The sequence below is a fragment of the Opisthorchis viverrini genome, assembly GCF_000715545.1.
Source record: "Opisthorchis viverrini unplaced genomic scaffold opera_v5_320, whole genome shotgun sequence".
Lineage (NCBI taxonomy): Eukaryota > Metazoa > Platyhelminthes > Trematoda > Opisthorchiida > Opisthorchiidae > Opisthorchis > Opisthorchis viverrini.
The window spans coordinates 521,331-539,739 of NW_008751978.1; the positions used below are offsets into that span (position 1 = coordinate 521,331).

Sequence of the window (18,409 nt, forward strand, 5' to 3'; positions counted from 1 at the left end):
TCGAACCAGACATCTACCTCTCGACTTCCCCTGTCTAAGCTTGGGCAACCTGGCAGTATCCCAGCTCTTGTGCCTCCCCGGGGGCATGGCAACTAGGCACAGCTGAACGATTACCTTTTTTTATTAACAGAATTAGAAGCTCGATCAAATTTTTAACATCAAATAACACAGTGTTTCCCACTCTCTGATAGGTTCGATATTAAACAGTCAAGGTCTTTTTGACATACTGATCTCCGAGAAACCACGGCGGCCGATTGAGACACGCGACTGCCTGTTTTGCTTGTAGCAACCCCTGCTGTCGAAGTAAGGAAACGCAACAGATGCTCGCAACATTGTCTGACGGAAGGGTGGTGTTACTATATGTGTATGACCGACAGAAGGCCAAAGCTATGAGTAGGGATGTACGAATACACGCAAATAGCAACGTGACAACAACGTACGTTAACAGTACTTCCTTTCCTGTACGACTCCAAGCAGAAACGCGCAAAAAACCACTGATTAATGTTAATTCCCACCCCAAGCATATTCTGGGGTAACCGGCACGTGTCGTCATATAGTGGATTTGCTTTTCGACTGGTTCGATTCCATGGTTAGTCAGTGTCGTTCGGTTCAGTTCAATTGCGTCCAGAGCAGCCCATTTCAGAGTTTTTTTCGCAGTATTCGGATCATTGCGATCGATAGGCTAGATTTGGCAACAGGTGACCAAATCACAGGTGTAGAATTCGGATGCTGTGAAGAAGAAGAAACATTCAGCTGTAGCACCCTTCCGGTACCTAGTTGCCATGCTACCCGAAGGAAGCACGAGGGCTGGGATATTGCCAGGTTGCCCAAGCCTAGGCAGGCAAAGTCGAACCACGGACTTTCTGGTCGGTAAATTCGCGCTCTAACCACTTGCGCCATCTCGGACGCTGTGGCATTCCACCAAGGGACTTTTTTTAGACCGGATGTTCATCTGATAAATAATGAAACCACTTGAATATTGGAAGAGTTGAACAAGGGAAAGCGTGCTTGCTAAGTATCCCGATGCAATCTGTCGATGAAAACTGTATCGGTGCTTGTAGGAACGGCGCACGTGCGAGGCAGGCTATTCGCTAGCGATCACCTAGCAAACAATGATCCCCCAGTGCCCGAGAGTGATTCCATCCGGTCCCGATTTTGCACTGTTTCTGTGAAAAATCGGTTGATCAAAAATCAACTGGCGCAAATCGTACTTGGTACAGACCGTTTTGTTTGCCTAAACTGTCCAAACATGGCCAGTACCATCTGGGCAATTCGACCAATTAGATATCTCCGGGGCCTTCGATAATGGGTTGCGTCAGTCTACTGAACTAACCCTGTGCTGTTTTACCAAGATCCCATTGATGAGTGAACAATCTGCCCCGTTTTGATGACCTCTATTCACCCGCTGATATTGAGTACTGGTCGGCAGATAAAATGCGCAACTCGATGGTAAAAGCAGCAGAGGCAATAATGGGGTCTCGTAAGTTGTATTTTTTATTTATGAATGAACCGTTTGAGCTGGTAGAGTAGAACACCAACCGGAAACTCACGATTGTGAGTAGGTGTGAATATTCCGAAGCGATTCACTTTGATGAATTCAGTGGACGTTAGATAGTGGGTCGATGAACATACAATGTGACCGAGTGGCGAGGAAAATAATCCTATAGGAAATTTCGATTATTCTGGCCTGATCTTTCACTAGGTAGACAAAATTCCGTCTAAAAAGACCCAGGCCTCTCGCAAGAGAACGAATTTGGTCGAATACGTGCGCGTTTTCCTGAAAATTCAATCACCGCAGTTATTCAGCCTTTTTCGGAGCCGTTAAAGAATGTACAATAGTCAACGCATTATAGCTTCACATAATTTTTTAAGGTACTTGAACGAACATGATACTACTTCCGCCGACGTGCTGCTGTTCAGTGCGTGTGAATTGTCGAAATGGGGGAGTAAACATCCATAAAACTGCTTGCAGACGGTTTCATTGAAATATCAACGACGCTTGTCTGTAACAAGTGCGGATCAACAGTTTAAACTACATCGGAGGCTAGTACGGCGGTACTATGCTTTCCAACAAACCGAGCTTAACGTGGGTAGTTCAGGAAGCATAGACAGCCGTTGGTTCGTTCGCTGAGCCATGCAACCAATCACGCAATGCTATGATCCGCCTAATACAGACACACTGATGATGTCAACTCCGACATAAGTATCGACCTGAAAAGGGCGAAATCAGCCGTGAACCGTCGAAGCGCTTTCATCGATTCTATGAGCCGTACCACATTGAGAAAAAACTAGGTTGTTCAGTTGAGGTCTGTTGCGGCCTTGTCCTGTCGGGAAATGTGTACTTTGAATCAAAGTGTTCGGAGCAGACTCAATATGCGCATCAATCGATCGTTTTACCGCATGCCAGAGTGTGCTTTCTAGCTTGTCATCCATTTTAGTTTGTAATGGCGAGAACAGAACTGGAAGTGTACTATTATAGTACATGAACACCGTAATCATTGATTCCTCAACCAATAAGCTTGTTCATCCAGAGATCTCAATTAGTTTTGCGATCGAAATGAACCAGTGGAGTTTCAGTGTTCCAGATAAACTTCTGTTACCAACAGGGTTATCTGTTCCAGATTGCATGAGGAAGTTTGGGAATTTCGTTCTACAAGTGAAGCCAATCTATGCCGAGAAGCAGTGCACAACTGTTTTATCCTTCTTGGAAATCATCAGCAGGGCGTATCTCACGAATCTACAGGGCGATTGAAACTCACATCCCGGGCTAATGGTTTGAAAATCGCACAGGATATGGCACCGTTACTGACAAACTATACGTGATTCAGAAGAAAGAATAACTTACAATAATCTCACATGAGAATTCGTCACTCGAAAGAGTCAGTCAACAAGTGATCGTGTGACGTGAATCGCATGAGTAGAGGAACGATTAGGGGTTCGGCAGACTGCGAGTTCGAATCTTCTTGGAGATTCGTGAGATGTGTGCTAGCCCCCGGCTTTTCGCTTTGGACTGGTTTCAATTCAGGACGAAATCATCGTTGTTAGCGAATCTATCGAAATGAATAATTCAACTGTGCCTCAGCTGTGCCTTATACGGCAGAATTGTCCAGCGGGGAATCTCAGCTGTAAATTTAATGTTTTTGAGGCAGAGTTGAAAGAAGTGTTGAAAGAATGCAAAAAGTCTCTCACATCCTACCCGTTTTTACCATAACAAACAGGACGGAACGGGTAAGGGGCTGTCGACGAGTTTTCAGCAGTAGATTGTACACCTTACGTTTGTTAGGGGTAGCTCCGCGTTCGAGTGTGACAGCCCAATTACGGATATGGTCAAAGAAAACGCAACACAAAGCCTGAAATATATGACATCATCATCAATGACAGCAACATCAGTGTTGGCACTGATGCTTCGCTGACAAATAAACGTGTACCGGACCAACAGAGACAAACAAGCCAACTAAGAGAGACAAGCTGGACAAAGGAATAACAGAACTTACAGTCAGGAGCCTGGAGCAGTTTGATCACAACTGGTAGTGATTCCGCGTCGAATATATTCGGATCCCGGTCACGAGACAGGATGAAGAAGAGACCGGCTCCGGTAAGCGCCAGTGTCTGGGAGTGTGAAAAAGGTTAGTAAATCAAATCGTATCGAAATTCGGTTCCTCCGAGTGAACAAAACAATAAAACCAGGGAACAAATCAGTCTTATCGAGTTCACGATGTCTGGGTAAACGCCCCGTTGTTTCGTTTAGTATTCCTTCACATTTTTCTACATCGTACCCTTAAAGTTTACGCAAAACTTATGTAGAGTCAAACATTCGAAAGGGACAGAGCGTGTTCCTCGGTCCGACCAACAACACTGCTAATGCCAATCAATTTAACCTGTTGGATATGCCAAACTAGCGAGTATGTGTACAGATATTATCCAGGTGGCGGGACAACGAAGGTGAATTACCGTTCCCAGTTCCGAATTGAAATACTTGTCAAACGGGTATCCTACTTTTCGATTGCGGAATTTCTGTGGGACAAAAGCACAGGGTGACACGGCTTGGTAGTTCAACTCTTTGAGCATACTGTGACTGCATTCAGCAAATGTTGGCCACGTGATTCGGATGGGCCGCATACCGTGCTGCAATTTTTCTGCCGCTGGCTACCAACTCGGTCTATCTAGCAACCAATGAAACATTACCAGCCGAACAACCTCAACTTGCGCTTGCATTCACAACGTTTCGAGCCATCGATTTGAACTACCTAGATAATCTGTTGGCGGATTTACTGGTTTGGTTTAAGCCTTTGACAAGTCAACAGCTGTTTGAATAGCTTAACGGCACCCTCTTTTAATCTAGCATTTTGAACCCTTGAAAAGAGTGTTCAATAGCTGTCAGAAGCCTGGAGTTCACGCTGTTTCCGTTTCGACCACCACAAATCGTTAATGCCTCTGCCGGCATAGAAGAAGGTGGCGGCGTCTGTGCATGAAGAACCCAAAAGTCACATTTTCTGTTCGATCAGTAAGCGAGACTGCATGCATCACACCCCCTTGGGGAAGAACCATGCTGAGAAGGCGAATTCGGCGACGCACGCGACGGTTTCATTGCAAAGAACACACCCTCCCAAACCGAAGGGCAGTAACCCAGATTGAAATTTGCTGACCCCGGCCCGATTGATGACTCGATGGATGATTTCAGGAGGAGAGATTCTAACACGAAATATAATCACAGTAATGGGCTGGTAGCCGACAATCCAATCTGGGACGTGTGCATACGTTCCTACTTTGGAACATGCGGAGTTGCAGCACACGTTGAGCTTATTGAAGCAACGCACGGCAGTTATTGTGTTGTCCACCATTACTGTTAGAATGCACGTTCGCCGTAAACTATCTTGTTTTGTAGTACTCGGTCGGGTTTGGATTGTTCAAATTCTGCAACAGAATGACATAGGTGAGAGGAGTTGACGATCGGAACACTGTTGTGCCGGTGGCACAAAACACTCGCCCAATACGAAGCGAAATGTTACGCCGCGAAAGCTGTTTGAAACATTGGGATTTTACAATACGTCGTTTCCGAAAAAGTCGTTAAGGGGACACGTCTGGTTCGAGGGAACCTTTGGGTGTTGCCCACATGCAGAGTGATAACTGGTAAATTGGACATTATCTGTGCTGTGCGATTCTGAAATCCTAGAATAACAAGTCGTCCGTGTACAAATCGATCAGAACTTCAATTCGTTCACGGGAGGGATCAACACTAGAAGTGATTCAAAAGCCGTCTCCGGAGCATAAGTTTTTTACCAGAGAGGGAGAGAGTTCATTAAACAATAACCTTTTTGTCGGTTCTGCACAAATAGCACGAATGACACCCCCCAGAACAACTAGTAGGTGGCACATATCCATGAGCTCTTATCGTTCGGAACGTGCAGGGAGGGAGGTACTGTGTGGAGGTAACCTTAAACAGTATTGATTCCACTGAGTCTGTGGTCAAATTACGGAAGCATGCAGCGCACTGAGAACCCTCAGACGATATCGCGTCAGGTTTCAAATCTCAAAATTAAAACGACGACTCGAAATTTGACTGAATTCCCTGTTTTTACAATACTTCACGGTGTACTACTAGCTACGTGAATGTCGGGCCGGGATCTCAAGCTACGGAATACCGGACAATCGCCTCCACTCAGAGAAGAAAACTGGCGTACGGATACAACAGCTACACCAGAAGAGCTACCAGTCACTCACATAGTCCTTATAGGCATCGTGCAAGTTGGCGCAAATCCGTTTCACCAATCCATGGGCGCCTATCAGATACCGGAAGGAGGCCGTCAAGCATTTGTTCGCGAGAGTAAGCACACTGAAAAAGCAAACGAAGGGAGAACGGGTGTAGATGAAAAACACATCGAAGGAGCTGGGGGCTGTATCCCATGGGAAAATGGCCGTATAAAGGCGTGATCGTATATAATTAGACTAAACCACGGCGTATTACAACCGACATAAAATTGAAAAAAAATCAAATCGTTCAGCTATGGCACCCTTCGGTTCCTAGCTGCCATGTCAACGGAAGGGGGCACGAGGGCAGGGATACTGCTAGGCTGCCAAAACCTAGACGGGAGCAGTCGAGATGCAGACACCGGGTTCGAACCACGGACTTTCCGGTCAGTGATTTCGCGCCTTAACTACTGACCTATCTCGAGCTCAGTCGAAGGAAGTGGGCCACTACTTCTTATACCTGCCTTATGCCCGTTGATGTATTTGTTTTCTATCGTAATTTATGCGCTAGATAGCAAGCCTGTGAACCCGACCTCTGCCTCTTAACTTCCCCTGTCTAGGCTTGGGCAACCTGGCAGTATCCAGCCTTCGTGCTTCCTTCTGGTGGCATGACAGTTAGGCACCGAAAGGGTGCTACAGCTGAACGAATGTGCACAACAAGTGGCTTTCTGGACCATGACGTTGTACGAAAGGTCACTACGGGTTTACGCCAGAAGTGAGACCTAACAATTGTACCTACATTTCTATACCTGCATATATTATTCAGTGAAAATAATAGTAACGACAATGACAGTCGTTCAGCTGTGGGACTCTTTCAGCACACAGCCGTCGTACGGTGTATAGGAAGCATGAACACTGAAATGCTCTCAGGCTGCCCAGGCCTAGGCGGTAGCAACCGGTAGACCAGGGTTGCGTTGGAACCATGGATCTTCCGGTGAACAGTTTCGCGCATTGACCACTGAAATTTTTTTCATGGGACCTACTGTCCGACCATTCAGGAATATTCTGATGAGTTATATGCTGGCGACTGCCGTAAGGCGGCCAGAAAAGCTTCCCCCCTCTCACTTCAACGCCCGGGTACTACAAAGGTGCTTCTCTGCGATTTTTGCAGATTGCATTAGCGAGACTGTTTTTGGAGCTCTCCGACGATATTTCCGCTTTTTGACGAAAATCGTGGAAATCACCCGACGTTTAACCGTTTACCACAAAGCTCGACGTGGATTTTTTTAAAAAAATGTAAGAAGAAAATATTCAGTCCGTTCCACCGAGATTACAGTGTGGGCTTTCAAGTAAAGCTGTTTGTACCTCGCCGTTTTTGCGGCCAGGCGTTATGGCACGAATCGAGATTTAAAAAAAAAAAACAAAAGGCAGCAGAGGGTTCTATCTGTCCTCGATGTTCCAGCGTCAAGTGGGGTTTGCGGTTCTCAATGTGAGTGAAAGAAAAGTCTACCAGAACTGATGCAGTTACCACTTCAGTACATTAGAACGTCACTATATTGAACCAATTACAGCGACTAACTGACTAACTTGTCCTGAAAACTGCACTTCAATCGGTCAACAAGGTCAGGTGGTGCGACGCTGAGATGGTTTGTAACCAACTCTGAAGAAAAACTGTAGAGAATCACACCCCAGCGATATCATGAAGTGATCGTGCACACGCACAACTGAGTGAGACTGTACTACCCGGTAGAACAGAGCTTCAACCTTACCCCTGCTTACACATAAGGACAAGCGCCCTGATGCGCTCAGTCAGGGTGGTGAATATGCGAGTCTGGCCTACAATTCGTTCTAATAGGTTCACATTTGTACAGGCAAGAGCGACTCACCGGCAAGCAGTGTTTAAAGCGTATTACGTAGGAAACTTCAAAGCCTATTCAAACCGGTACCGCATATAGATGCTGAGACGCCAAATATGGATAGCCGGGGCCAGGAGCCGCTTGAACGACTACATCGCATGAGTTGTGGAGTTCCTCAAATAAAGAGGGTTGTATCAGTCACCCCAACTATACAATATCCAGATTCCACGGCTGATTGGTTGACGGTGCTGTTTGTGCGTCCAGGGACAGGATTGGATTAAGCGAGAATCACATCGATCGGACTGCGCGACGAACCGGCCACACACCAAAAGGCAAAACACACTGATTGGCTGGAATGTCAACTAATCGGACTAAGGCATTCAGCTCACCGGTTCTGGCGTCGTCACGCAAACCGTGTCACGAACATGCAGGGGGTAGCTGGAGTCGTATAAATAGCACTAAAATTCCAACCTGATTAATCATTATGCCATACTCCGTTCAGTCTGTTGGCTGCAGACCACGAACCCACGATAATTTGGTTGATTCTAGCTACTACAATCATGGTCACCGAAAAATGGAAGGCACGAAAAAAATAGTCAGATATCGGGGACGATGGCATAATTAGTCAGCTGATGTTGTCTCAAGCTTTGATGTACGCTGGTAAAAAGACAAACCTGGCCGAAACTTTATCCACCAGGCTTGTCGACTTGGTACCGTCGGGCTATTGTACGGGGACGTGCATGGTGCGGCGATGATGTAAACAATCAGTATGTAAGTGAAATTGGAGGGACTTTCGTGCATGGATCGAGCCGCCATCACGTTGCATAATTTGAAAAAGAGTTTAGACGAAGACCAGCAGCTATGTTACCATGTCATAAAAATTCATACGTTAAACTGAGTCACTGTGTCACCGTAGCTCTGACACAGCTTCAAGTCATGGTTCTATACTAGCTGAATGTGTGCTTTGTCGCTGTGACATCCAACTCTACTGCGGTCAGGACTCAAACCTATACGGCATAAAGCATTCTCGATCACCGTATCACGCGGTCATCTTACCACCAGTACTGGCCGAAATTGGATATGTAAAAAACCTGACGACCCCAGCTGTCGATCCGAGTTCAAAATGTTTGTCTGTCCCGAGCGTTGCATTCCTCAAGTATTCGGTCCCAAGGAGATCACCTGTGATCATTACTTCATTGAAGCCCATGTGATCTCCACCTGACCGATAACCTTGCTATATCTGAACACAAAAAACTTTCGCGTGTCGGGTTTTACGGTGCCCAAATATCACATCACGTAAGTCCTCCCGCCACGCCGCTTGGTGTCCCAAGCAGGTGGTCGCCCCACGAGACTGAATAGTTTGACAGTATGTAGATGCATCTAGCTGCACAGTGCGCCCCACGGTCAAAGGTCTGAAGATGCCCCGGATCTACCGCTTACGAAGGCGAAGCCTTGAGACTATGCAGCCAGATATAACGAACAGATAATCTATGATTTTACGGACATCACTAAACGAAACACATACAGACGGCTACCACGAGCACTCGGTGAAGCAGAAACCTGCTTCCTGTGGCTAAAAACAATACCAGCAACACCATAAGCAGTCGAGATGGTCGTTCGATTATTGAAGGCGCGTAGCCGGGAACATGATGAGCCAGATAAGGCGACACCTCGGACCTTGTATCCGGGTTCCGTTTAGATAACACACATAAACCGAAGGCGAGTACAATGAACAAAATGGAGAGGCCAACCATCTAGTCCGTTTCAGAGTGTGAACGTAAAAAGTCGTTCTGCTGTAGGACCCTTTCGGTGCCTAACTGCCATGCCACAGGAAGGAAACACTAGGGCTGGGATACTGCCCAGTTGTTCAAGCCTAGACAGGGGAAGTCGAGAGGCAGCGGTCGGGTTCGAACCACGGACCTTCCGGTCAGTAAATTTGTGCTCTAAGCACTAAACCATCTCGCTCCGTGTGAACGTAGAAAGGTATTCAAGTGGACTTGGAGTCGGAGTAAGAAGAATGATTTTGAAGTTTTTGCTGCTATGCTGGTCGAAAGATTCGTGAATAGTACACGTGATGGCGACGCGAGGGAAACGGAACTGACCCCACTTATGTATGAGTTTACAAAGAGAGACAAAAGAACGGAGGACAGGTGCATCCACGTCCTCGCCTACCTGTCGTGCACAGTGCAGTAGGTGAAATAATCAGCCGGGGTCTAAGTGTCATGAAGTTGATTTTCAGTGTGAATAAATGGTTACATTTGGAGTGGGATGTTACTAAAATGTACCGATTGTCGGTGCACATGTTCCAGCCATCCACCTGAGAGACTAGAAGACCGTCATTTTCGAACCGAACCACGGACCTTCCGGTCAGTAAATTTGTGCTCTAAGCACTAAACCATCTCGCTCCGTGTGAACGTAGAAAGGTATTCAAGTGGACTTGGAGTCGGAGTAAGAAGAATGATTTTGAAGTTTTTGCTGCTATGCTGGTCGAAAGATTCGTGAATAGTACACGTGATGGCGACGCGAGGGAAACGGAACTGACCCCACTTATGTATGAGTTTACAAAGAGAGACAAAAGAACGGAGGACAGGTGCATCCACGTCCTCGCCTACCTGTCGTGCACAGTGCAGTAGGTGAAATAATCAGCCGGGGTCTAAGTGTCATGAAGTTGATTTTCAGTGTGAATAAATGGTTACATTTGGAGTGGGATGTTACTAAAATGTACCGATTGTCGGTGCACATGTTCCAGCCATCCACCTGAGAGACTAGAAGACCGTCATTTAGACCTTTGCTCATTGGTCAGCCTGGTACTCCACAGCAGGGCTTTGGGGGTGCACAAGTCATCACCCTGCCTCCTGGTGACAAATTGGGACCAGGGGCTTGTCGGACAGAAGTGATCGCATTCACCATCGGAACCCTTGATCGACCTCACAACAAATGATTTTACTATCCACCGGACTCAAAGAAAGCGTTCAGCTGTAGCACCCTTTCGGTGCCTAGCTGCCATGCCACCTGAAGGAAGCACGAGGGCTGGGATACTGTCAGGTTGCCCAAGCCTAGACAGGGGAAGTCGAGTGGCGGAGGTCGGATTCGAACGACGGACTTTCCGGTCAGTAAATTCGCGCTCTAACTACTTGGGCCATCTCGCCCCCCACCGGACTCAAAGATGAACAATTTGCAATAAAAACAACTAAGAGTAGTTGAGGAAGCTTGACAATCCCTCTGAGGGACGAGCACCAACCAATCAGCACTTACCTCAAGGCGCGCGTGTTCGCTTGATTGTGGTCCGCCAGACCATCGATGAGATACTCCACATCATCCAGTAAATGCTGGGTTTCACCCCGTTCCTGACAAACGTGAGCTTCACTAACCTTGCGCACCACCGTGTACAGCTAGAAGGAATAAAAGAGGGAACGGAAAAAGAGGAAATTAAAGAACAGAGCATTGGTGGTATGTCAGTTGAGTCAACAATATTTAGTGCTCATCGAACTGGGTATGCAACACAATTTATCATATCGAATTGAGGCATATCTATGGACTGTTTCGAATAGACGAGTCAAAAACGAGAAGGGGAACAATTCAGATGGTGTCAGACCTAGAAAGAAGCAACTCAGAATTTCAGGGAGCAATTCGAGCTGGTTTGAGCCAAAACTCGTTGGGATCGTACCAATTTGGAAAAATGACACAAATCACGTGCCTGGGAACCAGAACCTAAAGTAACGTGGGTTCACACCGCAAGTATCCACGTCAGAAGTGGCAGTGGGTCGAGAGTGAGCTAGCACGAACAGATAGTTTATCAGGTGGCAAACACGAGGGTGATGGCCCGAAGAGAAAAGACGATTTGTTAAACTGGTTGAAAGCGAGTTAGCACAGGAGTGGAGGGACGGATGGGATAGGTTACTAGGGTGCGATTGAGCATGAGTAAGCCCATAACGACCGGGTCAGTGAACCAATTAATGTGAATGGTCATGGACGAAATAGCATAGAAGCTGTGATGGGAGGAACAACGGAAAAGCCGGAGATGGAAACGGAGTAAAAAGCTGTACAGATTTCAATTCAGGCACTGAATTATGAACGCCTGTCAAGAGTTGTCATCCCTTCAAGTATCGCATGTGTTTAAATCCCACTGCCGTTATGGGGCACTATTATCGCTAGACTACTTCAGTATACTTTGGAAAGTGGCCCGATTCTTCAAGACCGCGGTAGTTGTGGTTGTACATCGTGCACATTCGCTCAACTTACGAGAACGGTGAGCAAACAAACGAACTAGAATGTTAGCATATCATGTAATTCCAAAATTTACCAACGCTGAGGAATACGGTTGGTCGGGTGAAACCAGACTGAGATAGGGTAAATGTCACGGTAAACATAGTCGTGACTGACTAGCATTTGTCAAAATACTACCAGTCAGAGTTCGCAACGTAATGTTGAGTGACCGACTGAGGTCAAGTAAGTGAGTGAGTGACCTGCCATTTTGATTAGTGTCACGATCGAAGAATATGTGGTACAGAGTCCTGACTGGCGCGTCTAACCGACCGGTGATCTACAGTGTATGCATTCAATACCATTAGAAACCTGTTTTTGGTCATTCGGGTACCAGAATGAAGAGGACGATAAAACTTTCATGCTGACTAGACTCGGATAAATTGATCAGTACAAATGTGGCGTTGAAAATGTAGGGAATGCTGTCCTGGTGGGACGATGAAAGTGACCATTTGGACAACGAATGCAGCGACCTAAGTAATAACAGCCGAAAGACGTCCTTGGAGCACCAAATCGAGACGTTGGGTGACGCCCGACTGAGCCTCACCACTACGTGGACTAGACACTTATTCGGAAAAAACTCAACATCACGCGTGCCACCGTTACTTAACCTTGAAAACAAGTGCTTGGAAAAGACTAGGCACAAATGACACGGCCCCAATGAAAACTAGGTAGAACAAGCAGATAGAAGAAAGATTTTTGGTGAGGCTGAGAGAAACTTCTAAGTACTGCTTTGAATCCAACGGGTAAGTCAAAGTTGCAGGTATTTTGGGGTGAAGCCACTGCTGTATGCAGCACAGAAAGATGAAAAACTGTTATGTTCAAAAAGAGAAGAACTGTGTCAGGAACCACCACCAGATGAAACTTTGAACATTAATCTGTGGACTAAAGGAAACTACTCACAAGGTTACTGAAAACTCCTCGACAACCGTGTGGGTGGTTTCCGTTATGAAAATATACCGCAATATCTCGAATATTGTACCAACTGAAACGTGAGGCGGCCTTTGTGCAGCATATTCAGTTGAATATTATGAAGCGAGATTCAACTGAGTCTCCCGTGAAAACCAAATTTATTCGCAACTGAGTTTATTTGTCGTAAATTGTTGACATATAGATACTTGTCATCAACTGCTGTGTTACGGGAGTGATCTATGGACAGAAAGATTGAATTTGGGCCGTCCAGATCGAGATGATCATGTGATGGATGGTTCGAGCTGACAATTTCCCAAATGAAACACACTCGATTGGTAGTTGATTCTGCCAGCAAAACAACCAATCGATTCGTGAATTGAAAGTCTATCGTCAGAGGTGAACCACTGTTTTGCACAACCGAACGGATTTAGATGCGCGAAAACGGACACTTGGGGTCTTGACAGGGGATGACAGATAACTGAAGTAGCCATTTGACTGAATGTCTGAAATGTGTTTCAGATGTAGATAAGATCAGCGCACTTTTTTCTTACTGCGTCATCAATTTCATCATGTGCCCACCGTAGTTTACCCTCCCCGGTCACGTCCTTTGCCATAAACTGACCGGCTTGGGCTCAGATGCGTCGCTAAATATGTATCCAATACGCCGCTGGGTTCAGTCAACGGCATTCGGATTCTCATTATCAACCGTGCTTGGCTGCCCGACAAATTGAGCAAAGATCGGACGGTTCCAAGGGCATCTCGTGTACGATATCCCAGAAGGAGATTAGCCATTCTTTATGAAAGACGTACACCTGTCTTGCCAATGAAACTCGGTGGTCAGACAAACGACATGAAATAAAATAATCATTCAGCTGTAACACTCTTCCAGTGCTCAACTGCCGTGCCAGCCGAAGGAAGCACGAGGGCTGGGATACTGTCAGGTTGTCCAGGCCTAGACATGAGCAGGTGAGATACAAAGGTTAGGTTCAAACCACGGACCTATCGGTCAGCAAATACGCGTCTAGGCCACTGATACAGAGGTAGAACAATAAGTGTCCACTGATCTATATTCTGGAACTCAGGCGGGAACCATCGGACGATGCTGTGAAAAAAATTGATCACCTTCGAGAATCAGTAATTCCCAGACGTGACTCGAGATGAAAGTGCTGGCGCAAAATTCTGACTATTTGTATCTTACAGTGATTGCTTTAGAAAACTATTGGCTCGACGGACAGCTCACACGCATGTATTATTCGGCGCGCGCTGGTGGAGTAGTGGTAACACACGGTCCACGCATGTCAGATATCAGGAATTCAAACCCCAACACAGCCAAGGATTTGCACTGATGAAGGATCGAAACTCGAGCCCAGTGTTCCCACTTCTGGTGTGGACTTACCAAAAGCATTGAGCTAGGAAAATCGTAGGACTGTTCAAGCAAGAGTGACGTGAACGTGTATTTAGACCTCAACTTAGCAACACATCAGGGAACACCAGACTTTGTATCGACCAGCTGGCCAATTACAACCGAAGCACACTACCAACGACTGCCCCTAGAAGTCAATAATCCTCTGTCGCGACACAAATCCCGCTATCATTTCGGCAGAACAAGTGCTGTTCACAAATGGACATTATGAGAAGTCGTGAGAAAAATAGCAGTGTTCGAAACAAGAGCATACGCCTTGAAACATTAGGACAGTTTGGAAAGGAAGGGACAGCGCACAGGCCGGGATGAGACCAACGATTTCCTAGAGTATCCACTGAATTCCACAAACCAGAGGTCACCAACGAATCGTAACCCAGTTTCACCGAATGTCGGACATATTGGATTGACCTCAGTCCACTATGGTGTTGTACATCTAACATTTCCAATGCTAGGTACTTATGGAGGCGTTAACGGTAATTCCAAAGATCCCGGTTTCAGATGCACAAAAAGTGATACAGGGACGCTTACACTGCTCCAAATCCAGTAACGCTCTCAATTGATGAGAGTAATTGAAACGCCTCATCACTTGAGACTTGTCTCATCGATCCTAACATGATTCAGAGGATTCAGCGCCGTAACGATGATTGCCAGCCTACTTTATACAGTGCAATAATATTATACGGCTCTTCCTCATTTTCATCACCTTAAGTAGACCAGTCGCAGGACTGTGAAACAACAGAATCTGCGCGCGAGTGAGACTAGTTCTTCGGCGAGAAGATCCCTGGCTCAGCTAGGCCATTTTGGCATTACCAGAATGCTTGAATCTGCCGCCTAACAAGATCTACTACTTGAATAAACGCTACTCTAAACGCGCCTAAGCGACAGTCAGACGAGGTTTTGTGGAGGGTTTATTCTATGGAGTCATATGAAATCAGCGAGGTAGAACTCTCCAAGAAGGCCGGTCGGCAGAATGCATATCCGGATACAAAGATAGCGAAGGCTTCATTTCACAGACGAGTTCCTTGAAGCAATACTGCTTTGCAGATTCAAGTCTGTCCTCAGACATACATGAGCGTTACTCCAAGACTGGTACGGTCTTGCTGATTGGTCTTGTTGCGTTTTGGCTTCATATAAATAATACCAGTCGCCCCGTGATTTTTCGTTTCATTTTATTCTGTCTTGCAAGCATTGCAACTGACGAAGATGCACGAAATCAATTCAAATCACTGTCTTATGCAAATGATCGGGGATAACAACGCTCTAAAGTTTATTTCAGTTGTCTAAAAAGAGGATATTTTGCGCTTAATCTGTATATTTTTGTATCCACATCGTTCCCGACCGTCGCTTATGAGCTAATAAACATTATCGATCCAATAATGACACAAACCAATACAGCTGATTGCCTTGAGTGGTGAACTAAAATGTCAGAATGATATACAACCAAGATACAACAACCGTATATTAAATCGGTCACTCGCAAGCAATCGAGCCATCGTAACCAAGTACCTGTTATAGTACTCAGTGTACGTTCGAACAGTTTCCATACTTGGTAAAGATGTTTTGGTACTGGGTCGGAGACCCATTTGCGGTTTGATTTTTCCATCAAACAAACGCCAGAATCATTCAGCAGTAACACCTTTTCGGTGACTGGCAGTTGCCATGCCACCCGAAGGTTGCACGAGACGAGGGATACTGCTAGGTTGCCCAAGCCTATACAGAGGAAGTCGAGAGGCAGAGGTCGGGCTCGAACCATGGACCTTCCCGTCAGTGAATGCGCGCTCTAACCACTGAGCCATCTCACCAGAATAGTAGTTATTAGAAAAAACGGGTCGGCGAGGAAAATACAACATTCTGATGCTTCAGCAGAGCATGCCATTCACTTGGAGGTGGACGAATTTCGTGTTCAGAACTGGCATATGTGGTTCCAGTCCTTATACTGCTGTTCCAAGTCGGTAAGTTCATAACTTTTCGAAGGAATTCGTGGGCGATAAGCTACTTGAAGTACAAAGTGTTGTGCAGCTCCTTATAAACCGAACCAACACGAGGTTGCAATCCAGAGTGAGAGTTTATTCAACCAGACCAGCCAGGTAACACCTACGCTTATTTAACTTCTCCCTTGAAAGCAGTCCGAAAGCACAGGTTATATGACAAATTCAAGCGAAGGTCTGAGACTAACAGGTACGTTTAACCCTCGATTATACGGACTTTAAAGAGCATGTGAACAAAGTTGTCCCCTGCTTTTTATTCTTGACATGAGTGGTTAGATGTATTTGGAGACTGCGTAACGGCTACAGGATTCATTAGAACCCATGACAAGTTCAAGTCATCATCATCATCGACAGCATGACATCAGTGTTCAACACTGATGCTTCACTGTCGTAGCAAGTTCAATAATGCCAACTCAAAGTTAGACGTGCTGTCTACAACCGTTTTTCTCCTTTTATCGATGTGCCGTTGTTTCAAACAATATCTAGGATTTTATTACCCAACCATTAGTCCACTCACCAGTGCACTGAACTTATAAAGGCTGCTTTTGCGATGTACCCGCGGGATGGTTTTTATCCAACAGTCCCATTTGTGGAATAGTGATGGGTTATCCCCATGATGCGCCTTTAGCTGATTTTTTTTCCAGCAAAATCCCACATGAGGTTTGAAACTCAGTAGATGAATGGTCAACATTTTATCGACGGTATGACAACGACATAATCATTATCCATGGTGGTTACGCTGCACTTGATGTGATTCTGAAAACTTTTGATTGGTTACATTATAAAAATAAATGAATCGTTCAGCTGTAACACCCTTTCGGTGCTTAGCTGCCATGCCACCCGAAGGAAGCACAAGGGCTGGGATACTGGCAGGTTGCCCGAGCAAGGCATATGAATTCGAGAGGCAGAGGTCGGGTTCGAACCACGGACGTTCCGGTTAGTGAATTCGCGCTCTAACCACTTGAGGCATCTCGCCCCGGAGCCATTTGGGCAAGTTAGTCAATCTGCTTTAACACAGCATCTTTCGGTTTCTTGATATCGCATTAATTTGGACGGGATGCTTCAGCGATGAGTGAATGGTGAGCGAACGTGGTCTGGTTAGTACATGTGTCCTCGGAGCTTTGTGAACCACGCCGAGACGAAATCTTGCCAAATAGGACTTGAACGATCTGCCCAGATCACCTAGCACATCATTTCTACCTTCAAGTAAAGGAATCATGGCTTTAGAAGCAGGAAAGCCAATCGCACTGGTGTTGCGCGTGGTCCAATGACTGGTTCATGTCACGTAAAACAAGCCACTGTTATGAGGATCCAGTGTTTTCCTTCCAAGTGTGATGCACACAGAACGCCTGCATGGGAAAAGGGAAGCCAGCAGGACTAGAAAACAAAACGTGGCCACACAACCGCCACATCGGTCGAACAACATTCGCTCAATGCGGCCGAATGGCACACAAGCGTCAGTTATGAATTATGAATGATTACTAGGCATCTATTCTAGACAGGACGGAACGAATAAACGTGCTCGATGGAACACGTGAAGAGGAAAACAAATCTTTAACTGGTGGATTGATATGTATGTACGCTTGTATCGGTGGAAAGCGTATAATTATCTCACACCAAGCACGATTAAACTAAGTCGAATTGGCCAGTTAGCGCGACTGATGTGGCTAGCAGTGTTAAAACAGTCCTACTAACGTTCAATGTAATGATAAACGGCCGCATGACCACACTAAATTCCAGAATGACTGATTAGATGGTTAGTTTTGTCCGCCCTGTCCTGGGAGGAATATGACCAAGCATGAATGAAAGAAAGTGAGATTGTGGGGAACTGTACCGGCTGTTGTGTCACAACCGACTTCTGACTTCCATACAGTTACATGGAAGTAAATGAAGTAGAAACATCATTCCGAACAGCAAAACAAGGCTTAGGCGACCAAAGAGAGCTGGCTTGGTCACGTGATCCGTATGCCAGTCGACTGAATTCCTCGAAGGGCGAAAACGAGTCATGAGAGGTCAATCAATGACTTGGCAACGAAGTGTGAAATCCATTACCAACAAAGTCAGCTGCGCTGGTCATTGCCGTCTCCTTGGATGGGACACATCAGTGGTTGGAGACATTGTCAGACATGGCCCAGTCGCGCCCTCAATGGCGCTCATGCACCAAAGCTTTTGCCTTCAATTCTTAGCTCCCTTCCCCTCTGCTTACACATCAATTTATCAGCTCCCACCTCCAATGCGCAGCTGCCTCCCCTACCTCCCCATATCATCCAACACAATTG

At 46.1% G+C, this 18,409-nt stretch overlaps 1 protein-coding gene across 1 annotated transcript in view; it reads right to left on the reverse strand.

Moving 5' to 3' along the window:
- Positions 1–18,409, reverse strand: part of T265_15013 (hypothetical protein) — a gene marked incomplete at both ends in the record, with an annotated part of 63,333 nt that overhangs the window by 20,731 nt on the left and 24,193 nt on the right. The window contains 3 exon segments of the mRNA XM_009176196.1: positions 3,495–3,609; positions 5,722–5,833; positions 10,800–10,936. Of these exon segments, the coding sequence (XP_009174460.1) occupies positions 3,495–3,609; positions 5,722–5,833; positions 10,800–10,936 (364 nt within the window).